Here is an 18,905-nt window from a genome sequence, read left to right as displayed (position 1 = left end):
GGCTTTTTTTTAATTGCTAACAAAACAAGACATATCCAGGTGACATGCATACAAATCACTAAACCTGAACTTGCCTGGACCCAGCTCTGTGAATCATACACCGTAGGAAGGGTTTGGCTGGGAAGCCTTGCCAGTTTGGTCAATAAGTCATCAGATGAAAAAATGATGTTCCAGTGTCTTTCAGACCAGCCTGCTTGGAGTGCAGAACAAGGAGTTGGAACGAGGCCATCTCAGGCTTCGATCCTGCTTCCTGCACCTGATCTGCCTACGTGCACAACTGAAAAGTTCTCTGTGCAACTTAAATATTGCACCTGAAATAAAATGTCCCGAATTCAAAAGCCCTAAATACTATTTCTTGTGGATATCACTAAAATCTGTTTGTGATTAAGAAGCTTGAGACTCAAGCTGAGATTAAAAGTGGTAATTTAAAGTATCAAAACACAAAAAATTTGTCACATTTCTGCTCATAAAATGTTCTACGAAAATCTTCATCAATTATCTCTGTGATGGGGGTGAATGACCTCTGAAAAGGAAGTTCTGTAACTGGGTCTGAAGTTAGACTACAGTCCTTAAATAATAATTCCCTTACGCATCAAGACATTTGCTTACAAGACCTTTATTTATCATGTACCCATTGTTTTCACTTCATCTACCTTCAACTCTTTTGAAAGAGACTAAATGGAGACTATTTTAAATTTTGTTAGCAACAACTGCAAAATAGTCCTTACAATTCCGTAATACCAGCCCAGGAATACTCACAATTAAACAATTTGCAAATGAGGGCTAGATATAATTAGTGCGGCTTGATGAATGAGCTCTTTTCTTTACGTTTTTAACAGTCATTGCTACGTTGATCTGAAGACTGAATCGCTTTAACATCGATGTCCATTCTAGACCGTACAGCACAGCTGAAAGCACGTTCATATTTTACCCACTGCACCTTTTGTTAATCTCCCATCATTAATACAGAACTGCATTTGGAAGGGTTTTCTTAAAATTGATAGATCAAAGGTGAAAATGCTCACAAAGGCAGATCATCAGTCTTCTCAGTTGTGCATATCTCCGCAGCTGTATACTACTTCCAACCATTTATAAATGAAAATAAATAAATAAATGCATAAATAAGTAAACAGAAAATCGGTAAGAATAACAGGTACACTTCATCTACAAACAGCGTTTCATCTGGACAATTACAGCGTTGCATCGGCGTGCTAAATGACAACTTGCATATTCATGGTGTGAACGTATTCCCAGCAAATAGCTAAGTCATTTACATTTTGTTTCCACTGTAGAAAAATAAATATTTGGGAAAAAAATGCTTTTTTCTTTTTCCTTTTTCTTTTGGCTTGTCCCAAAATAGAAATCAAATGTCCAAGTTTTTTAGTTTTGGCAGTTAAAAGATACATCTGCAAATAAGGTATTTATATGCAATGCTAGAGCTGGATAGGTCTTTCTTCCTTTACATTTAATAAAATAAATACTTGCATGCAAACATCACATCTCATCCTAGAGCTAATATAAACAGCTAATATATGAATATTATGGGAGTAGATGTTATCCTAAACCAATAGTAACCAGGGTGTAAGGGAGGTGGGATTCTCAAATGAACCCTTGGTGCAGGCCAGCTCAGAATTTCTTCACGTCAGCAAAAGCCCTTTCATTGCAAAGACACTAAGCACAGTGGTATTTTACTGCCTACAGACAGAGTACGCCTTCTTTTGGCCACACAGAGCTTCTTTTGTCAGTCAAGTTTCAACGCTGAAGATTGTCAAACTGTAGGAACTTCAGACAGTTCTGAGGCCCCATGACCGATGTCCATGCGAGTGCTGCTCTCCGGGATGCCATATCCAACTATTTTCCCCAAGTTTTGGTAGCGTCATTACCGCAGCGCTGTACTGGGGCATGGAGCTGATCCCCCCAAACTGCTGTGTGCTGCACCCACACATTAGCCACAGGCAGGGCTCTGCACACCCACAACACGTGGACTCCTGCAGAACAAAGCACTGCTGAAGGAGCATCCTTCCAGCCACAGCATAAGAGGAAAGGCTTTGGTGCAAGCAGAGATGACAGTTGAATAGATTTCTACAGGAGAGTTTAACTGACTTAGTACAACTCTTTCCCTGTGGCTCAGATACTGGTATGCTTCCACTCCTGCCCTCCTAGCCATGTGGAATGCATACACTTCTGCCACATGTTAGACTTCATACTCCATGTTATTTAAATACCACAGCACTGCGTGTTATTAATCAAAATCTAAATATTTTGGAGCTGTTTGTTAAACAGTTTTCTAGCATCAAAACCTTACGAAATCACACTCAGAGACACTCAGCTGCCTCAAAGCTCTTCAGGGAGAACTTCAAAGAGTAACCCCTCCGCAGAGGTCACCTCACCAGAGTCAGCCCTATAAACACAACGGAACATTTTTTTGTTTCAAAAGTTAGCAAGAACAAAACGTTATGTAATTGTTTTAAATTGTCAGACTATTTAAAAAGTCACGTTAAAGCAGTCAAGTTCCATGACGAGACCTGTCTTATAACTTCTGACATGCGTAAGCTATAAAGCATGTCTTATTAATTTCAGAAATTGTTTTGGATACCTATACTGAATTAAACTGTCACATTTGAAGTAATTATTACGCAAGATTATAGGCCCTGCTCTGAAGTTCAAATAGTGCCCATTTTGAAAGTTCCCTGGGTAGTTAAGAGCCCTGGAGCAACGTACAATGGCTTCGTCGCACTGGACCACGGTATGAAAGCTCTTTTTGTTTCAAGCTTGTCTTCTCAACCCCCCTTGCAGCAGGGTGGTGCAAAAGCAGGAGATGGTTGCTGTTGATGCATTTAATACATCTCATTAACATTTTTCACAAGGACACGCAAACAATGTGGAGTGTAACAAAAGCGCGTGTAGCACCTCTCACTCGATTTCCAAACTGCAGATGCGTTGTCTTTATGAAACAATTTCAGAGTGAACAACCCGGCTGCAGCGAAGGAAATCCAACGGGCAGCTGTGGGGATGAACATCATTCACACCATCCATCATATCGCAGGAGCCTGTAGCACCACTTCAGCCTTTCTGTGGGTAGGATCAAGGAGAGTTCCATCAGCCCCATCACAGCTCTGCTGCTGAACCAAAAAGAGACCCTCCAGCAGACATGCCAACGCCGGACCTGCTGCCTTCTTACAAGTGGAAACACATCAGTGTGGGTATGCTTTTAAATACTTCAAAATGTGGGGGAAATTAATTCAGTTACAGAAATACTTTCAGCTACATATTAGAAAAAAAAATTCTCAACTACACAGGAAGAAATCGCCATCCCTTATGAATTTTCACAGGAGACCTCTGGAATCTGCAATGCTGTGTTAAACACTGCTGCTTCCAGGCTACCTGGAATGAGAGGTACCTTCACAAACCACACAGAACATGTGACCTCAAAGCAGTAGTGTAACTGAAGCCTTGTGACCACATAACCAAGTACCAACATCGTTTACACTTGAGCAAACCTGGAATATCCTCTCTGGAATTAATTTAAACTGCTCTTGTGAATGCAGATTTCTGGAAAAGACCGTGGACATTAATACACAATTTAGCAATACTTTCCACTTTTAAAGGTTTTAAAATGTGCTTTTTGGCTAGGGCAAAGAAACCATGGCCACACGTGCACACACATGGGTGTACACCCTTGCACGCCTCTCCGAGCAAAGCAGCACGCCGGTATCAGATGGCCAGTACATCGCAATAGACAGTTCAGCACAGAAATAACACAGAGTACATTTTTCTTCTTCTCTGATGAATTTTAGATAACACATTAAAGTAATCCACAGAATCTTTTCTTATTCTGTGATAACTGCCTGAAAAACAAAACAATTTACAGGAAAACTTGGGTCTGGTTGATTACAAAAGAACCCTCACAGAAATAATTAGTTTTGTCACTAGATCTACTGAATATTTAATATCAATGAAAATGAAGGACATGCAATTCGGAAACTAAATAAGGATGTCTATTTTGACTTCTAAAGATGTCGTTCCAAGGTTATATGCTTTGAATTTAAAAGAAATATAACGAGAGAAGTGATTCACTATGCAGTCACACAGCATTTGAAGAGCTGGTACCTCGGTTTCCCTCTCCAGTGACATAGAAAGTACTATACCCATTATACAGAGGGGCAGCTCAACTGGATGAACTAATGGGCGATCAACATGTTTCCAGAAAAAAAGATGATGTCAGTAGACAGATTATTAAACATAATATTCTGAACACATTTGTTACTGTCATACACGCATTTGTTAGTCATGCAAATTACTTGAATCCAAAATAAAACTGTCAGCGCTTTGGGGCAGCGTCAGTGTTTAAAGAGATTCCTTTCCTTTTGTTTTTTTTCCAGTTGTTTTACAGTGACTTTCTTTTGGTTGTGCCAAACTACTCTCACCTACAACTTTTACCCGAAGAGTTTAGCAGAATCGATATTACAGAATGGGGAACAAATATTGGCCTTCTAACGAAGTTGTATCTCTTACCTCCTTTCCTCCTCCACTTCCTTTTTTTTTTTTTTTTTTTTTCTTCCTTTTTTTTTTTTTTTTTTTTTTGGTAGGTATATATGTGTTCCTGACAGGCCAAAATCTAACGCTTGGTATTTGGCACACTGTCACTAGTTTAAAGCAGAATCTTTACAGTTTGGCCTGATCCAGTTTTACTCGTATGGGAGAAATTCTCCCAACAGGTATCAAATGCCTCGTCTCGTGGCAAATGATTGGCTCTGAATCCCATCCTTACTGATATTTGCTCCTTGAGGATGGGAAAAAAAACACAACATGTTTTATAAAGCTCAAATTGGCCTTATCAAACAAAACATCTGCTCGACTTGTGAGTGACTTGTGACAGCAGGAGACATCAGCACTGGGCTCACCAGTAGAAGTCACGGCAGTTAATGGAAGCTATTATGGAAGAATTCTGGCAAGAATGTATATATTTTTTTCAAACAGAAAAAAAAAATTAAAAGAGGAATATGTTATGTTGTTATGGCAACAGCTATCTGAGAAATACTGTGACAAAAGGCAACTGAGTATCAAACTACCAAGCTGCTAGTTTGGCGATTTGGTTTTCCTCTCAAGCAGCTAATTTGTAGAGATCCCCTCCCTCTTCCTTTGGTGACCACAAGTGTGCATGCACAGGTAAGAGCCCATCTGTAAACAGTTTGTGTCTGCAGCATGTCAGTCCTGGAGCTGCACAACTCCAGATTTGCCATATTTCTATATTTGACTGGAAGAACATCCAGCATTAAATGGGCTGAGTGCCTCTCTCACGTAGCAATAAAACCACATTTTGTAGCATTTCCAGCCTGTGTTTGGCACACAGCGGTATTCCGGGACTCCCGCTACTTGGCGGGACCCTGCTGGTCTCCCTGCAGGTGCTGCATCTCCTCCTTGGAACAAAGTGGTGTCATTCCTACGCCCTCTGGGAACCAGCACCTCCCCGGCTGCTGGCAAAACTGGGACCCAAAACATCCCTGAGAGTTCAAGCAGAATGCATCGACATACCCTTCCAAAGCCCACGGCTGCTTTCTACATTAGAATTGTTCAGAAGTTTCCATGAATGAAGACAAGTTTCTCCAAGTGCCAACCGCCACCTCACTTTGAGCAGAAGCAGCACGCTGTCGCGCTGATGTATGCACAGGGGTAATACGGAATAACTGGAGGACACTGCTGCCTCTTCCTCTTTGACCTGCGCTTTCAGCCAATATGTTTACAACAACCAGACAAACACCACACACTGATAATGCTTGTCTTCGGTGGTACACACCTTGGGGCTTTGCTGAATTTCCTCCAAACTGCATAATGAAGTTATACACCATAAGTATCACATAGGCTTTGTGAACATCATGTCTCTTAACACAGAGGTAAGAACCTGCTTTTCATTTCACTGCTTTCAGTCATTCTGAAGTGCTCAACAGCCCGCCTTTGCACTGACTCCCATTCTAATGAGATTAACCAACACGTTTTATCTAACCGGATTACAAACTGGGGGGCAGGACAATAAAGATGTTGGCTTCCAGCTGTTTTGCTGTAACTGAGAATTTTGGAGATGCGTCGTTTTTTAAACAGACAACTGTTTGTTAGCATCAACACTGAAAAACAATCGTGTTTGTGTGCAATAAAAGCCCTGAGAAATATCAAAATTAGCAAAAAAACCCACAACTTATTTTGTGTCTGTTTTCTGCAATCATTCAAACTCATAAATAATGCACTATATAGCTCCTACTGACACTCATATGTATCTATGGGACTGGGTCTTGAAACTGAATGCATTTTCAAACCCAGAGGATTTCAGACATTCCAGCCAAAGGGATTCTTTAATGTGGGACCTACTTACCACATTTGTTTTACATTAGAAGACGCTGTATAGGTTGTTTACATTTGGAAAAGCCAGTGGAGAGAAACTTCTGTAAGTGTTCTGAAAGAAAGATTGCACCGTTACTGTAGCAAGGACAATTATGGACAGACACAAGTAATAGCTGTTTAGAAAATGTTAGGAGCATTATTGCGGATAATAGACATCCTTTTCTTATCATCGCCCTTACCTGAGTTTCATTTCCATTGGTTGTGTCTGCCTATATTGCTCAAGACAGCCGTAGTCTTCTCTTTTACACTACGGTAACAAAAAGTTGACTGCCAGGCTGTCCCAGACAGAGTTCATCTGTACAAAGGTCTGAAACTGTGAGGGAATACCTAAAATGTCAGACATGTCCAGTAACTAGTGCTGCGGCAAATTATCGCCTCTTCCAGGTCAGAAAGGCCAAAATAATTTCCAGCTCTATTTTTCTAAAAGCCATTTTCATTTAATCTGTTCTTTACAAATGGTAAATTTAATGAGAACTTCAGGAATAACTCGAACTAAAATTAAGAAAACCCTTGATATATATGCATTCAATCCAAATGTATTTCAGTAAGCAACAACCTGGCCACTATTGAAATAGTTCTCAAGGACTATTGAAATAATAGGCATGTTCGCAAAGGAAACCTGCTTTCTTTTAAAGTGACTGTATGCATTATTTCAGCTTCTTCTGATAATAGCGCATTTAATACCGAGGCCAAAATGCAATCAATCTTTTTTGTTGGAAGAAAGTGTTGTATTGTACCTGCAGGCTTGCGTTCACCTGGCAGCTCCAATCTCCGCAGCGCCCCAGGTCCGGCCTCGCCATTCTGCTCCTGTCTGCTCGGGGCTGCCAGCACAGGAGGTGGGAGTGGGACAAGGGGACTCCGGAGCTCTGGCTCTGAAGAAACACTGAGCTGTGCTGGACTGAATGGCTGATGTCCTTCACAATTACACACACACCGTATCCTTCACAGTTGGCTTAAGTTACTTAGGACTGCATTTGTGTCGCCCTTTCTACTGATTAAAAGCAGCACCTATTTACCTTGACAATAAGTGTGGAGATTTGTAAAAGTTCACTTGATCACAACGAGAAGACCAATAATTGAAGGGCAGTACAACTCAGACGGAATGCAAGTGCCTGAAGCAGCATGTTAGGAAACACAGGCTGCTTTTCCACAATAAATGCGCAGAGTAAGGCTTGCAGAAAGCACTCTGAGTAAACAGACATACTTGAAGGAGAGGGAGGCCAGAACCTCTCCTGAGAAGGCTGGCACAGCGATGCTCCTGGACCAAGGGACAAACACAGCACTCTGGAGAAGGTAAAAGGCTTAAAAGCACGACACCTAAAGGGACGTGAATCTCTGCAAGCGGCCTCCGCATCTGTTATTCTTCTTTCACAACTTCTCTGCAAGAACTGTAAGGCAAGCAGGACACAGCACTGGCTCTGTGCTCTGCTGCTGATGGTGCAGGCTCTAGAAGAAAGACAAGAATTGGGTTCTGTGTGACAGACTCAGCAGAAGTCCTGAGACTCCCTCTCTTATTACAGCTTCTTCTATAGAGAGGCGGGAGGAGGGTTTGCATTCCATCTTAGCCAGTTTACACGGTAGATGCTGCACTTTGCTAATCCCTTTTTATCAAGAAAAGCAGCAGCTGATGACTAGATTAGCCAGTGAATAGTGTCAGCACTGTAAGAACAACTTGGAAATCAGACTGTGAAGTGGCTGTACCTTGCGCTGTGCAACAAAAGGGTCATAGCCCTTGACAGGATTGGACACCCTTCCCTTGTTTCTTTCCTTTGTCCCGATATCGATGCGGTGTGTCTACCTCCTTGCAGCAAGAGACATGGTAAAACAGTGATTTCTGATGAGTGTGTAGCAATTTCTGGAGAACAGAAGACAGAAAACAGTAGAGCAGATTGTTACTGAAACACTGAAGGTATCTGGGATCTTAAATGAATAATGTTCACTTGCAGGATACCTCAGAACAGATTTCCATCAGAAGAAAGCCTGTCAATGTCCTTTTGTCCTGATAAGCAGCACCGCAGTTGCGCAGGTGCCACCTGCGTGCAGCTGCGGGGGCCAGCTCGGTGAGCCCGCACGGTGCATCCCCACAGGAGCCTGAGTTCACAGGCAGGGACTCACCCAGCACTTGGGGCTATGGAGAGCGGTTGTGTCGCAGCACAAAGAAGCAGGGCAAAAAAGTTTAGCAAGAAGTAAGGAAAAGGGGAGAAACAGTTCTGCACTGCACTAATGGCAAGGGACAGTCCCACTGTTTCTGATGGGAGCTGCACATCCCAGCACCCCTCACTGAGAGGCCTTCCCCAGGCACGGCTCCCTGCTTCCTGGCAGGCGACACAGACAGCCCCACGGCCTACAGGTGCTCCAGTGATGCCATTTGGGGCCAGGGTCACTGGGCACTGAGGAGGCCGTGCTGTTCCCTTCGCTCCTCACCCGGTGTGCCCCAGCCTAGCCCTGCACTTTGTCAAACAAATGGGTAACGTGCTGCTTTCCTCCCTGCATCGCAGACCAGGGCTTATTTGGGCAGCAGCAGGAAGCCCCTTGCTGCCTTCATTCCCTCAGGTATCAGGTGAATTCTTCTCTCAGGAAATCAGCCGCCCTCCAATGCCCGAACCCTCGAGCCACAGCCCCCGCCAGCTGAGAACACGGCGTGGGCACCTCTCAGGCCCGAGATGCTGTGGCTGTCTCTCTGCGCACAAGTTTTCTAAACAAATCGCTTTTGTTGCTCAAAGCGGTGATGAATGGACACGCACGGCCAGGTTGGTCGCCAGAGCAGCGCAATGCATGCAAAAAGGTTTTTTTCTTTGCCATATAAATCACTCACATTGTTTAAGGTACATTGATCAATCTAATGGCTTGTAATAGGCTCCTAATTGCCACCAGGAAAGTACCGCAAGCTCGCATCTGAACGTGAAATGGTTCGTGAGCCGCGCTGGATTCACCTTAAGTTGCAGCGCAGTAATTGCGGCCGGGAGGGAGCACAATGAGCGCCGTCCTCGGCAGCATCCCAGGGCAGGGGCGGGAGCGCGGGGAGCCGCGCAGGGGGACCCGTCCCCAGCAGCCATTCATTAGCGGGCGAAGCCAGCGCCGGGATTTATTGGTCATCGCGGACCGAGGAGAACTTTGCGGCGTCAATCATCCTGTCTATTACGTGCCCACATATCTCTATCCGCAGATAGACAGCTTGCTTAATCACCACCAACACTCTGAGTCATGCCTCGCTAAAAACGCCGCGGAAGAAAGCCGGGACGGCGTGAGGAGCAGGAGGGCGGCAGGGACGCGGGCAGGGACGCGGGCAGGAGCCGCACCGCTGGGCGGGTGCGCAGCCCGCGGCGGGCGGCCCGAGGGGCGCGTTCCCGGGGCGCGCTCCCGGCGGGCAGGGCTCGCCCAGCAGCGGCCGCAGAGCCCTCGGAGCTACCGCGGCGGGAGCCGGGGAAAAGGCGGTTCTACGCCCCGGGAGCGCGGGGCCGAGCGCGCACTAACGAAGCTCGAGCCATTTAGAAACGCGTTCATTAAAAGGACGCTCCGCGAGCGCTGGCACCGGCTGCGTTTCAAACCTGCCGCAGCCTGAGCCCGTCGCGTCTAACCGATACATCGCAAGGGCACCGCGAAGCCTGAGGAGCGGGAGAGAAAATCCGCGCCGCGCTCCCCGTGCAGCGCTCCTCAGACTTCCCCACCAAGGCAGAAAACAAACCCATGCTGCTGCTGAATAATCTCCCAATAATTGCAGTAATTAAAACCATCCCACGGTCTGCAGTCACCTTCCCTCCCCTGACACAGCCTTCCCTTCAATTGTCACCGCGTCTCGGCGGAGACAAACGGAGCGGGAGAGGCTTCGCACGCGCGGCCCAAACGCACCGAGCAGAGCGGCGCGGGTCGGGCGGGCGTGGTCGTGGCCGCGCTCGGAGCGCGGGAGCACGCGGGGCTGCGTGCTGCGGTGCGAGGCGGGGAGGTGCGGGAGGTGCGGGAGGCAGAGCAGTGCGGGAGGCCCGTCCTGGGCTGCACGCTGCATAACAAACAGCGCTGGCAGCACGGGCAGGAATCGTGGCGGCGCCTTAATTTTCATTTAATTTCCGTGATCTATTCGATCCCGGTGCTCTTTCCCTTCTCATTAGCTACGAAAGATTTCTTTCTATCTAAAGCCGCTCTTCACCTTTACCCACAAACGAAAAACTCTACGGCGGAAAGAATGCAGTGGGCTCAACAGGCGCCGGGTCCGTGTTTCAGCACCATCCCTACATCCTTCCCCTCTCGCTATCTCCGCTCTGGCAAATCGTGGGGAAGCCTCTCCCGAGCCGAAGTTATTAATTTGAGGCCGGGTCCCCCCGCGCGTCGCTCTGACAATGAGCGGCGGTGCCCGGGCTCAAGGAACGCGGAGTGTCACTGAGGCAGAGGGAGGGAGGGAGGGGGAGAGGGGCGCGAGGAAGACCTGGTGCTTAAAAAAAAAAGAAAAAAAATAGGCAGGACTCAACGATGTGCCTGAGCGACGACCACTTCGCCTTCCCCCTGCCCACGTCCCGCCGCCTGGCAGCGGTAACGCCGCTCCCTTCCACTTGGCAGGGCTCGCCCCTCGCCCGGCCGCAGCACCCCCGTGCGAAGCCGCGGTCCCCTCCCGGGCACCCGTAAGGCCGCACCGCGCCCGGCCGCAGGGAAATCGATCTCTTTCGAACTATTTGGCGACCCTTCCCCGGCTCTGCGTTCGAGCCGCATCATCCGACGCTCTCCGATGCGAGGCCGGTGCCTTCCAGTCAGCGCTAATGAACGAATTGTTCCCTCAGCCCGGCGCCCGGAACCCGAGCGGGGAGGCGAGGGAGCGGGCAGCGCCGGGCCGGGGAGGGCACCGCCGCGTTCGGTGGGAGATGCTCCGGCAGCACTCACGGCGAGGCATTTGTTTGGGTTGTTTCCTTTTATTTTTTATTTTTATTTTTAAGATTTATGTTGATTTAAACATAACGTATTTATGATGTAAATATATTCCGAAATGAAAACGTCACGGATCAATTGTGAAGGACCCGGATACATAATTTTAAAAAATCAGTTTCAGTTTATATGAGGTTCTCACCCCACTTTCGCTTCTTAGTCGGATTTGTTTATGCAGAATCGACATTTAATAGTGCTAATTGCACTCCAGTTAAATTGCCCTGATTGCAGAAAGGGAAGCAATTTTCGTGCTCTCCGTCTGGGTTTGGAAGAAATTGTTTTATATTCACCTCTTTATAAAGAAGTGGAGATAAGGCACGGAGCCTTCGCGCAAATTGCACTTAGGGGCTGACTGGCAGCATTCAGGCGCTATAATAGAGCATTATTTGGCCGTTTTGAATAATGTAAAGCGTTTGCTGAAAGCCATTCTCCTGAAAATTGCTTTAACTTTTAAAAGGGTGATGATTCACTCTGAACCGGGCCTTTGTTACGTTGTCATTATCCCCCCAAATGTTTTAACAGTCAGCTCAACACTTGAGCATAACACGCCGATCTTTGTTTAAAAACTCCATTTTTGGAGCGCGGCACAAAACCCGTCGGAGCGCACTTGACCCCCGAAAGCTTGTAGCGGCGCTCCCCGTTCCCCGTCCCTTCCCGGCCGGGCGCGGACACGCGGGGCGCCCGCGGATGCCTTCAGTGCGGGCCCGGTAGGGCCGGGCGGCCCCGCTCCCCGGGCGGGCACCTGTTGGATGCCCCCGGGGCCGCCCCCCCGCCCGCGCCCCGCCGCGGCCCCGGGCTGAGCCCCGCCGCGGCCGGGGGCGCGCTCGGCGCGGAGAGACGGGCGGCCCCGGAGAGCGGAGAGCGGCCTCGGGCGCCGGGCGTGGAACCATCCCGGGGAGCCCTCGGTGCGCCGCGCGGTGCGGCTGCGGGGCTCGGCGAGGTGCGGAAAGGAAACGGGCAAAACCAAGTAGAGAAAAGCGAGACGCCTCGATCGCCCGCGTTCTCCGACTCGCCCCCGCGGGGCTTCGCGCTAGGGCGTATCGAGAAGGAGACGCTTAGGGGCCGTCACGCGGGGACACGCGGGGACACAGCGGGACACCCGTCCACGGACGCAGCCGCGACGGAAAAAAGTTGTCCCCGTCCTTCCGGGAGCCCGCAGCGCTCGCGGTGCCCGGGATGCCGTCCGCCCGACGCCCCGCGGCCGCGCCGTAACGCACAGCGCCGGGGCCGCCGGGTCCCGCGGCGGCCGAGCTCGGCGGGGCTGCTGCGCTCACAGCGGGGCCGCCTGCCGGAGCGCCGAGCCGAGAGCGCTGCGGGAACGCAGCCCCAGCGGGCGAGCGGCAGCGCGGCTCCGTGCGGCGCCCGCCCGGGGTTTGCGGGGTTTGACATAACCGAGGGCCTCCCTCGCTCCTCTCGCACGGAAAGGAACGAACGCGCCGCGCCCGCAGCCTCCTCTCGGACTCGCCGAAGCGGACAAACTGAGGCGATCCCGCACAACGTCACGGAGCGCCGTCCCGCCACCCGCACCGACGCGGGCCCCGTCGCGCAAAGCGACGCGGCCGCGCTCCGCCGGCTCCGCGCCCGGCCCCGCTCGCGCTGCCGCGTCCCGGGGAGGGCAGGGCAGGGCAGGGCGGCGCGGCGCTAATTGCGGACCGGCCCCGCAGCCCGGTGCGGAGCGCTTTCCGCGCGCTCTGACTGGCACGCGCCCCGCGCCCCGGCGCCGGCACCTCCGCGCGCCTGATTGGCTGCGGGGCCGCTCCGGCCCGCTCCGCCCGCGCCCTCATTGGGCGAGCGCGGCAGCCAGCGGTACTTCAAAGCGGGCGCGCCCTGCACTTAGGCAGTTTAGCCCCGCCGAGCCGGAGTGTCCTTGGCGCCGCCGGGGCAGCGCGGGCGCGCACCGAGCCCCGTCCCCTCCCGTTCCGCCGCAGCCCGCCCAGGGACGTGCTATGGCTACGTCGATCCTCGGGGTAAGTCGGGGCCGCGCGTTTCCTCGCGGCCGCTACCTCCGAAAACCTCCCCGGCGCCGCGGCCGCCGTCGTGCGGGGCTGCGAGCGGGGGGCGGCCGCTCGGTACCCGTCGGGCCGCTCCGGCTGAAGGCGCGCGGGGCGGGACGGAAGCCGCGGCGCTTCCTTATTTTTCTTCTATTAATTGTAATTTTTCCGACCGACTCGAGACGCGTTTCGTTCGGTTTCGGACCGTTATCGCCTCGCTCGACTCGGCGCCGGTACCGCGTCCCTGCCCCACGCTCCCCGCCGCGGTCCCCGCGCCTTCCAGCCGTGGGATTTTCGCCCGACGCCGGGCGCTGCCCCGCCGTGCCGCCTCCGGCCCGATCCCGCCTCGGGGACCCCCGGCGAGCGCCCGACGTGCGCCGGCTCGGCCGGGCCGCGGCCTCCGGGAGCGCGGCGGCGAAGCGAGGCGGGGCGGGCGCCCGCCCCCCGCTCCCGGTCGGCGGCCGGGCGAAGGGCGAGGCTGACGGCGGCTTTGTCTCTGTCCTAGGAGGAGCCGCGGTTCGGAACGACCCCCCTGGCCATGCTGGCCGCCACCTGCAACAAGATCGGCAACACCAGCCCGCTGACCACGCTGCCCGAGTCCAGCGCCTTTGCCAAGGGGGGCTTCCACCCCTGGAAACGCTCCGCGTCCAGCTGCAACCTGGGCTCCAGCCTGTCGGGCTTCACGGTGGCCACGAGCAGGGGCTCCGGCGGACTGGGCAGCGGCACGGGCGCGGCCAACAGCGCCTTCTGCCTGGCCTCCACCTCGCCCACCTCCTCGGCCTTCAGCAGCGACTACGGCGGGCTCTTCTCCAACTCGGCGGCGGCGGCGGGCGTGTCCCCGCAGGAGCCGGCCGGGCAGTCGGCCTTCATCTCCAAGGTGCACGGCGCGGCGGCCGACGGCCTGTACCCGCGGGTGGGCATGGCGCACCCCTACGAATCCTGGTACAAGTCGGGCTTCCACTCCACGCTGTCGGCCGGCGAGGTGGCCAACGGCGCGGCCTCGCCGTGGTGGGACGTGCACGCCAACCCGGGCTCGTGGCTGGAGGTGCAGAACCCGGCGGGGGGGCTGCAAGGCTCGCTGCACTCGGGCGCCCCCCAGGCCTCGCTGCACTCCCAGCTGGGCACCTACAACCCCGACTTCAGCTCGCTCACCCACTCCGCCTTCAGCTCCACCGGCCTGGGCTCCACGGCCGCCTCGCACCTGCTCTCCACCGGCCAGCACCTGCTCGCTCAGGAGGGCTTCAAGCCCGTGCTGCCCTCCTACACGGACTCCAGCGCGGCGGTGGCGGCGGCCAGCGCCATGATCTCGGGGGCGGCCGCGGCGGCGGCGGGGGGCGGCTCGGCGCGCTCGGCCCGCCGCTACTCGGGCCGCGCCACCTGCGACTGCCCCAACTGCCAGGAGGCCGAGCGGCTGGGGCCGGCGGGGGCCAGCCTGCGGCGCAAGGGGCTGCACAGCTGCCACATCCCGGGCTGCGGCAAGGTGTACGGCAAGACCTCGCACCTGAAGGCGCACCTGCGCTGGCACACGGGCGAGCGGCCCTTCGTCTGCAACTGGCTCTTCTGCGGGAAGCGCTTCACCCGCTCCGACGAGCTGCAGCGGCACCTGCGGACTCACACGGGCGAGAAGCGCTTCGCCTGCCCCGTCTGCAACAAGCGCTTCATGCGCAGCGACCACCTGAGCAAACACATCAAAACGCACAACGGGGGCGGCGGGGGCAAAAAGGGCAGCGACAGCGACACGGACGCCAGCAACCTGGAGACGCCGCGCTCCGAGTCCCCCGACCTCCTCCTGCACGACGGGGCGGCCGCCGCCCGCGGCCCGGGCAAGGAGCCCCCGGGCGGACCCGGCGACTCCTAGGGATCGCCGCCCGCAGCGCGGCCCGGCCCGGCCCGGGAGGGACGGCGGCCACCCGACCCCCCGCCCCGAGGGACGCTTCTGCGATTTTTCGTTTGGTTTTCTTTTTGTTTGTTTGTTTTTTTTTTTTTTGTTTTGCTTTTCTTCCCCCGTTTCCTTATTCTCTTCTTTCTGTTGAAAGGAAAGCATCCTGAGAGGCTGAAGGTGAGAATCTACGGCGGCAGGCCGAGACGGTTCCTCTGTATCTCATAACCATCTGTATAAATAGGGGTCGGAGACGAAACAAAACCCAACCCGAGTGTGGTCGCTTATTTTTCCTGTAAATGTGGATCTGATGGGGGGGGGTCGGGGGTTTCTTTTTTATTTTTTTATTCTTATCGGTGAATTCCTGAAATTCAGGGAGGTTTTGGGGCTTCGGTTACTTTTTTTTTTTTAATTATTTTATTTTAAATTTCTGATGCACTTTGTGGAAGTCGGTATATATGTAAAAGATATTTAAAATGTTGAGTTAACATTTCACTCAAACACACGTAAGTTAAGGTCGCTTAAAGAAATTAAATGCGTTTATCTGTATGGAGAAAAAAAAATCTCGACATATTTTCATTTTGGTATTATTAAAGGACTCTGAACCATGCGCTCGCGGCTCTGTCCTTATTCGTGCCCACGCCGTCGGTGGGGCGGGGGCTGGGGCAGCCCTCGGCTCGCTCGCGGGGAGCGGGGCTGGGATGGCGGCTCAGGGCGAGGGCCGCGGCCCCGCGCACAGCCCGCCCGGCTGCGTGCTCCTGGGGGAAGCCGCCGTGCGGAGCGGGAGGGCGGCGAGCGGGGCCGCGCCGCTCGGGTCGTGCTGCACGCCGGCAGCGCCGCGCGGCTGCGGCGGCGGCTGCTGCTGCTCCGGGGGGATCCCGGGGGAATAAAGCGCTCGAGTCAATACTCCGGAAAAGACATTTCATGCCTAAATGAAAATCTTGTTAAATGTTATTAATTTTGACTTAGAGCACACAGCAGCCCCCTGTGCCTTGTATTCCCTTATTAGGGATTCATGTCTTATCAAATATCTAATTAATCTCCCAGACATCATTTGTTCTGGCCAACTTTATCTCCGCCGGTCCGCGGGGAAAACCCGGGATATGCTCGGTGACAAAGCTCCCTTGAAGCTCCTTTTAATTGTCCAAATTAACTGCGCCGAATTTGCATGTCAAACGGTAAAGGGCAACCTGAGATAAAATGTAAACGTTTTAAAAGCCCCAAACCGAGCACTCGATTTGATAACGAGGCTTTTTAATGTTCGGGAAGACAACTGCTCCTTTCCTTTTCAAAGCCGGTTGATCTATGCAAATAGCGAATTGGAAATGCTTATGTCCCCATGCAGTCAAATGGTCCTTGCGCGGTATTTGAATATCAGTGGCTCTGCTATTGAAAAGGTTCAAGGATGCTCTCTGACTTCTTTGTGATTACTCAGTGCAGCGTCTTATGCCGAAGAAAAAAAACTCGGGAATAATTAAAGGCCGGGCTAAGGCCTGGGAACACATTTGGGACAGGAATCTCATTTAGGCAGCCTCTTTCAAAATAAGGCACAGTTAAATTGACCAGAAGGCAATTATTGAAATGAAAATTATTTTCACTCCCTTTGTCTCCTGACCACCAACCTAACAGCCACGGTATTTTTTTTTAAAGGCAAATTGTTAAATAAGACAATTGTGTTATTAAAAAGAAAAAAAAAAAAGAAAGAAAGAAAAAGAGAGGGGAGAAGAAAAAAAAGTTAATTTAGCCCGCCCGATACAGATCGGAGGGACGCAAATATTTTAATTCGCCATAAAATAGGGAATGCTAACAACACGGGGAAACGGATTCCGCTGTCGGCCACCGACCGGAATAAAGACGTCGCCTCAGAGAAAACACAGCGGCCGCGGACGCTGCCGGCCGAGCCCCGCAACCCCGCTCCCCCAGACCGCGCGGTGCGGGCTGCGGCAGAGGACGGGGCTGCGGGCCGGGGCCGCCGGACTGCCCGGGAATGCGGCGGGTGCGGGGCGGGAGGCGGTTTTGTTTTCCATTTATAATAAAACACATCAAAGGGAGCCATCCGGGTCCAGTTTCTGCCAGGCCGGGGTTACAGTTCTCAGCTCAGTGATCAAGGACCTCTTTGCATTGCCTTTGCCCCTTCGGGTCAGAAAACGTCCATCACCGACGGGCTCCCCCGAAACGAAGAAGGGAGCAGCTCCGGGCCGCAGCGCCGGTTCGTTTAACCGGGAAAATAGAAAGCATGTCACCTTTTTAAAAATAAATGACACCATTCTTTCGTACATGTCGGCGATAATTATATGGTCTGGGGAACTTTTACACAAAGAATAAAAACAAAACAGAACAAACTAAAGAACGGACGGTGCGAGAAGAGCAAAATTGAATCTCGTTTCCCTCTTCCAGCCGCAGCTCCCAAGCGCCCCGGGCCGGGAGGGAGCCGGGGCCCCGCGGGGCCGGGCCGGAGGGAGGCGGCTCCGCGCAGAGCAGCGCATCGCTGCGGGGCAACGCGGTGCTCGGTTTTGCGTTTGTCGGCGGAAAGCGGCAAACGCAATGACCCCCATCACCGACCGAGGAGCGGGGAAGAGGGGAAGCGCCGGGGGAAATCGTTCTGCCGACGCCACGCGACCGCGGGGAGCCCGGCCCACGCCCCTCGGCCGAGCGTTCCGCCGAAAGGGAGCGTTCCTACTGCGGTCCTGGGCGCCCGCAGCTGCGCCTTTTCCCGTTCAAACGGAAACTTTCTCCGCGCTCCGCTCGCAGCCATCTCCCCCGCTTCCCCCAAGAGAAATCCCGCCCCTCCGCCTAATTGGCGCGCCGAGTGTTTATTTGAAGCGCGAATCACTTAGCGACAAATTTCCTCAAGGAATAACATTCTTAACACATCGGAAAGAGGGGAGGAATTAAAAAAAAAAAAAAAGAAAAGAAAAAAAAAAAGAAAGAAATAATAACAACAGAGGGGGGTGAAAACTCCCGGCTTCGCCTTCCCGACGGCGGCCGCCAGCCCCGTGCGGCGGCTCTCGAGCGCCACCTACCGGCGAAGCCCGCGGGCGCCGGGGCGAGGTCGGGGGCTGCCTTGGGCGGCGCGGCTTCGCCCGGTGCCCGCCGGCGGGGGACCCCGCCGGCGGGCACCGGGCGAAACCGAGCCGCCCTCCCGCCTCGGCTTCGCTGTTTCAGCCGGCGTGCGCGCGTTGCTTGCGAGATGGGCTAATTGCTAGGTGGCTGGCGGGGCGCGGAGTCCCTGTCCGCTCGGGGAGAGACAAAAGTAGAACGTTTGAAACTGCCTTTCCGAGCCGAAAGCTGCCTTACCTGAACGTCATAATTACAGTAATTATGTACACCCAAATTACATGCTAATTAAATTAGAATCAAATCGTTCTAAATCGGAATCAAATGAGGTAGCGGGAATTAATCAATGACAACATAAATAGAGAGCTTCCTTCGGGGGGAACTCGAGCTGGCCCCGCCAGCTCTGACCGCGTCCCGTGATTTTTTAATAATAATAATAATAATAATAATAATAATAATAATAAAAAGACGCTCTTACCGTCATCCGTGAAGCGACAGCACCTCCTACAGGGCTCCGCCGAGCGGCCGCGCCACGAACCCGGCGCCCTGATCGCGGCCCTCACTACGAGGGGTCCCGGCGGGGCTTCGCCCCGAGCCTGCGCACAGCGGCCGCTCTCCCGCCGCCCGCCCCGCGGCACCTGGCGCGGAGGGCCCCGCTGCGCGCTCGCCTA

General features: G+C 52.8%; 1 protein-coding gene and 1 long non-coding RNA gene across 2 annotated transcripts; one reads left to right on the top strand and one right to left on the bottom strand.

Moving 5' to 3' along the window:
- On the bottom strand, window positions 611-18,837 carry LOC110400441. Its single transcript, XR_002439844.1, has 4 exons — window positions 18,713-18,837; window positions 7,134-8,251; window positions 6,368-6,448; window positions 611-3,072 (listed from the first exon to the last, which is right to left on the bottom strand). It is a non-coding gene; the product is annotated as an uncharacterized LOC110400441 (long non-coding RNA).
- On the top strand, window positions 13,160-15,787 carry SP9 (Sp9 transcription factor). The gene is made up of 2 exons (XM_021400333.1): window positions 13,160-13,274; window positions 13,804-15,787. Exons 1-2 carry the CDS (start codon window positions 13,254-13,256, stop codon window positions 15,154-15,156), a joined length of 1,374 nt encoding a protein of 457 aa, XP_021256008.1. The 5' UTR covers window positions 13,160-13,253; the 3' UTR covers window positions 15,157-15,787.

This window comes from Numida meleagris, chromosome 5, assembly GCF_002078875.1.
Source record: "Numida meleagris isolate 19003 breed g44 Domestic line chromosome 5, NumMel1.0, whole genome shotgun sequence".
NCBI classification, from domain to species: Eukaryota; Metazoa; Chordata; class Aves; order Galliformes; family Numididae; genus Numida; species Numida meleagris.
The sequence above is the reverse complement of the archived record's forward strand: the minus strand, read 5'-3'. Positions and strand labels throughout refer to the sequence as shown.

Excerpts from the sequence above, each read along its gene's own strand:
- SP9 (XM_021400333.1), top strand. The coding sequence starts at position 13,254 with ATGGCTACGTCGATCCTCGGG. Across the intron at positions 13,275-13,803 it reads TGGCTACGTCGATCCTCGGG|GAGGAGCCGCGGTTCGGAAC; the intron begins GTAAGTCGGGGC and ends TCTCTGTCCTAG.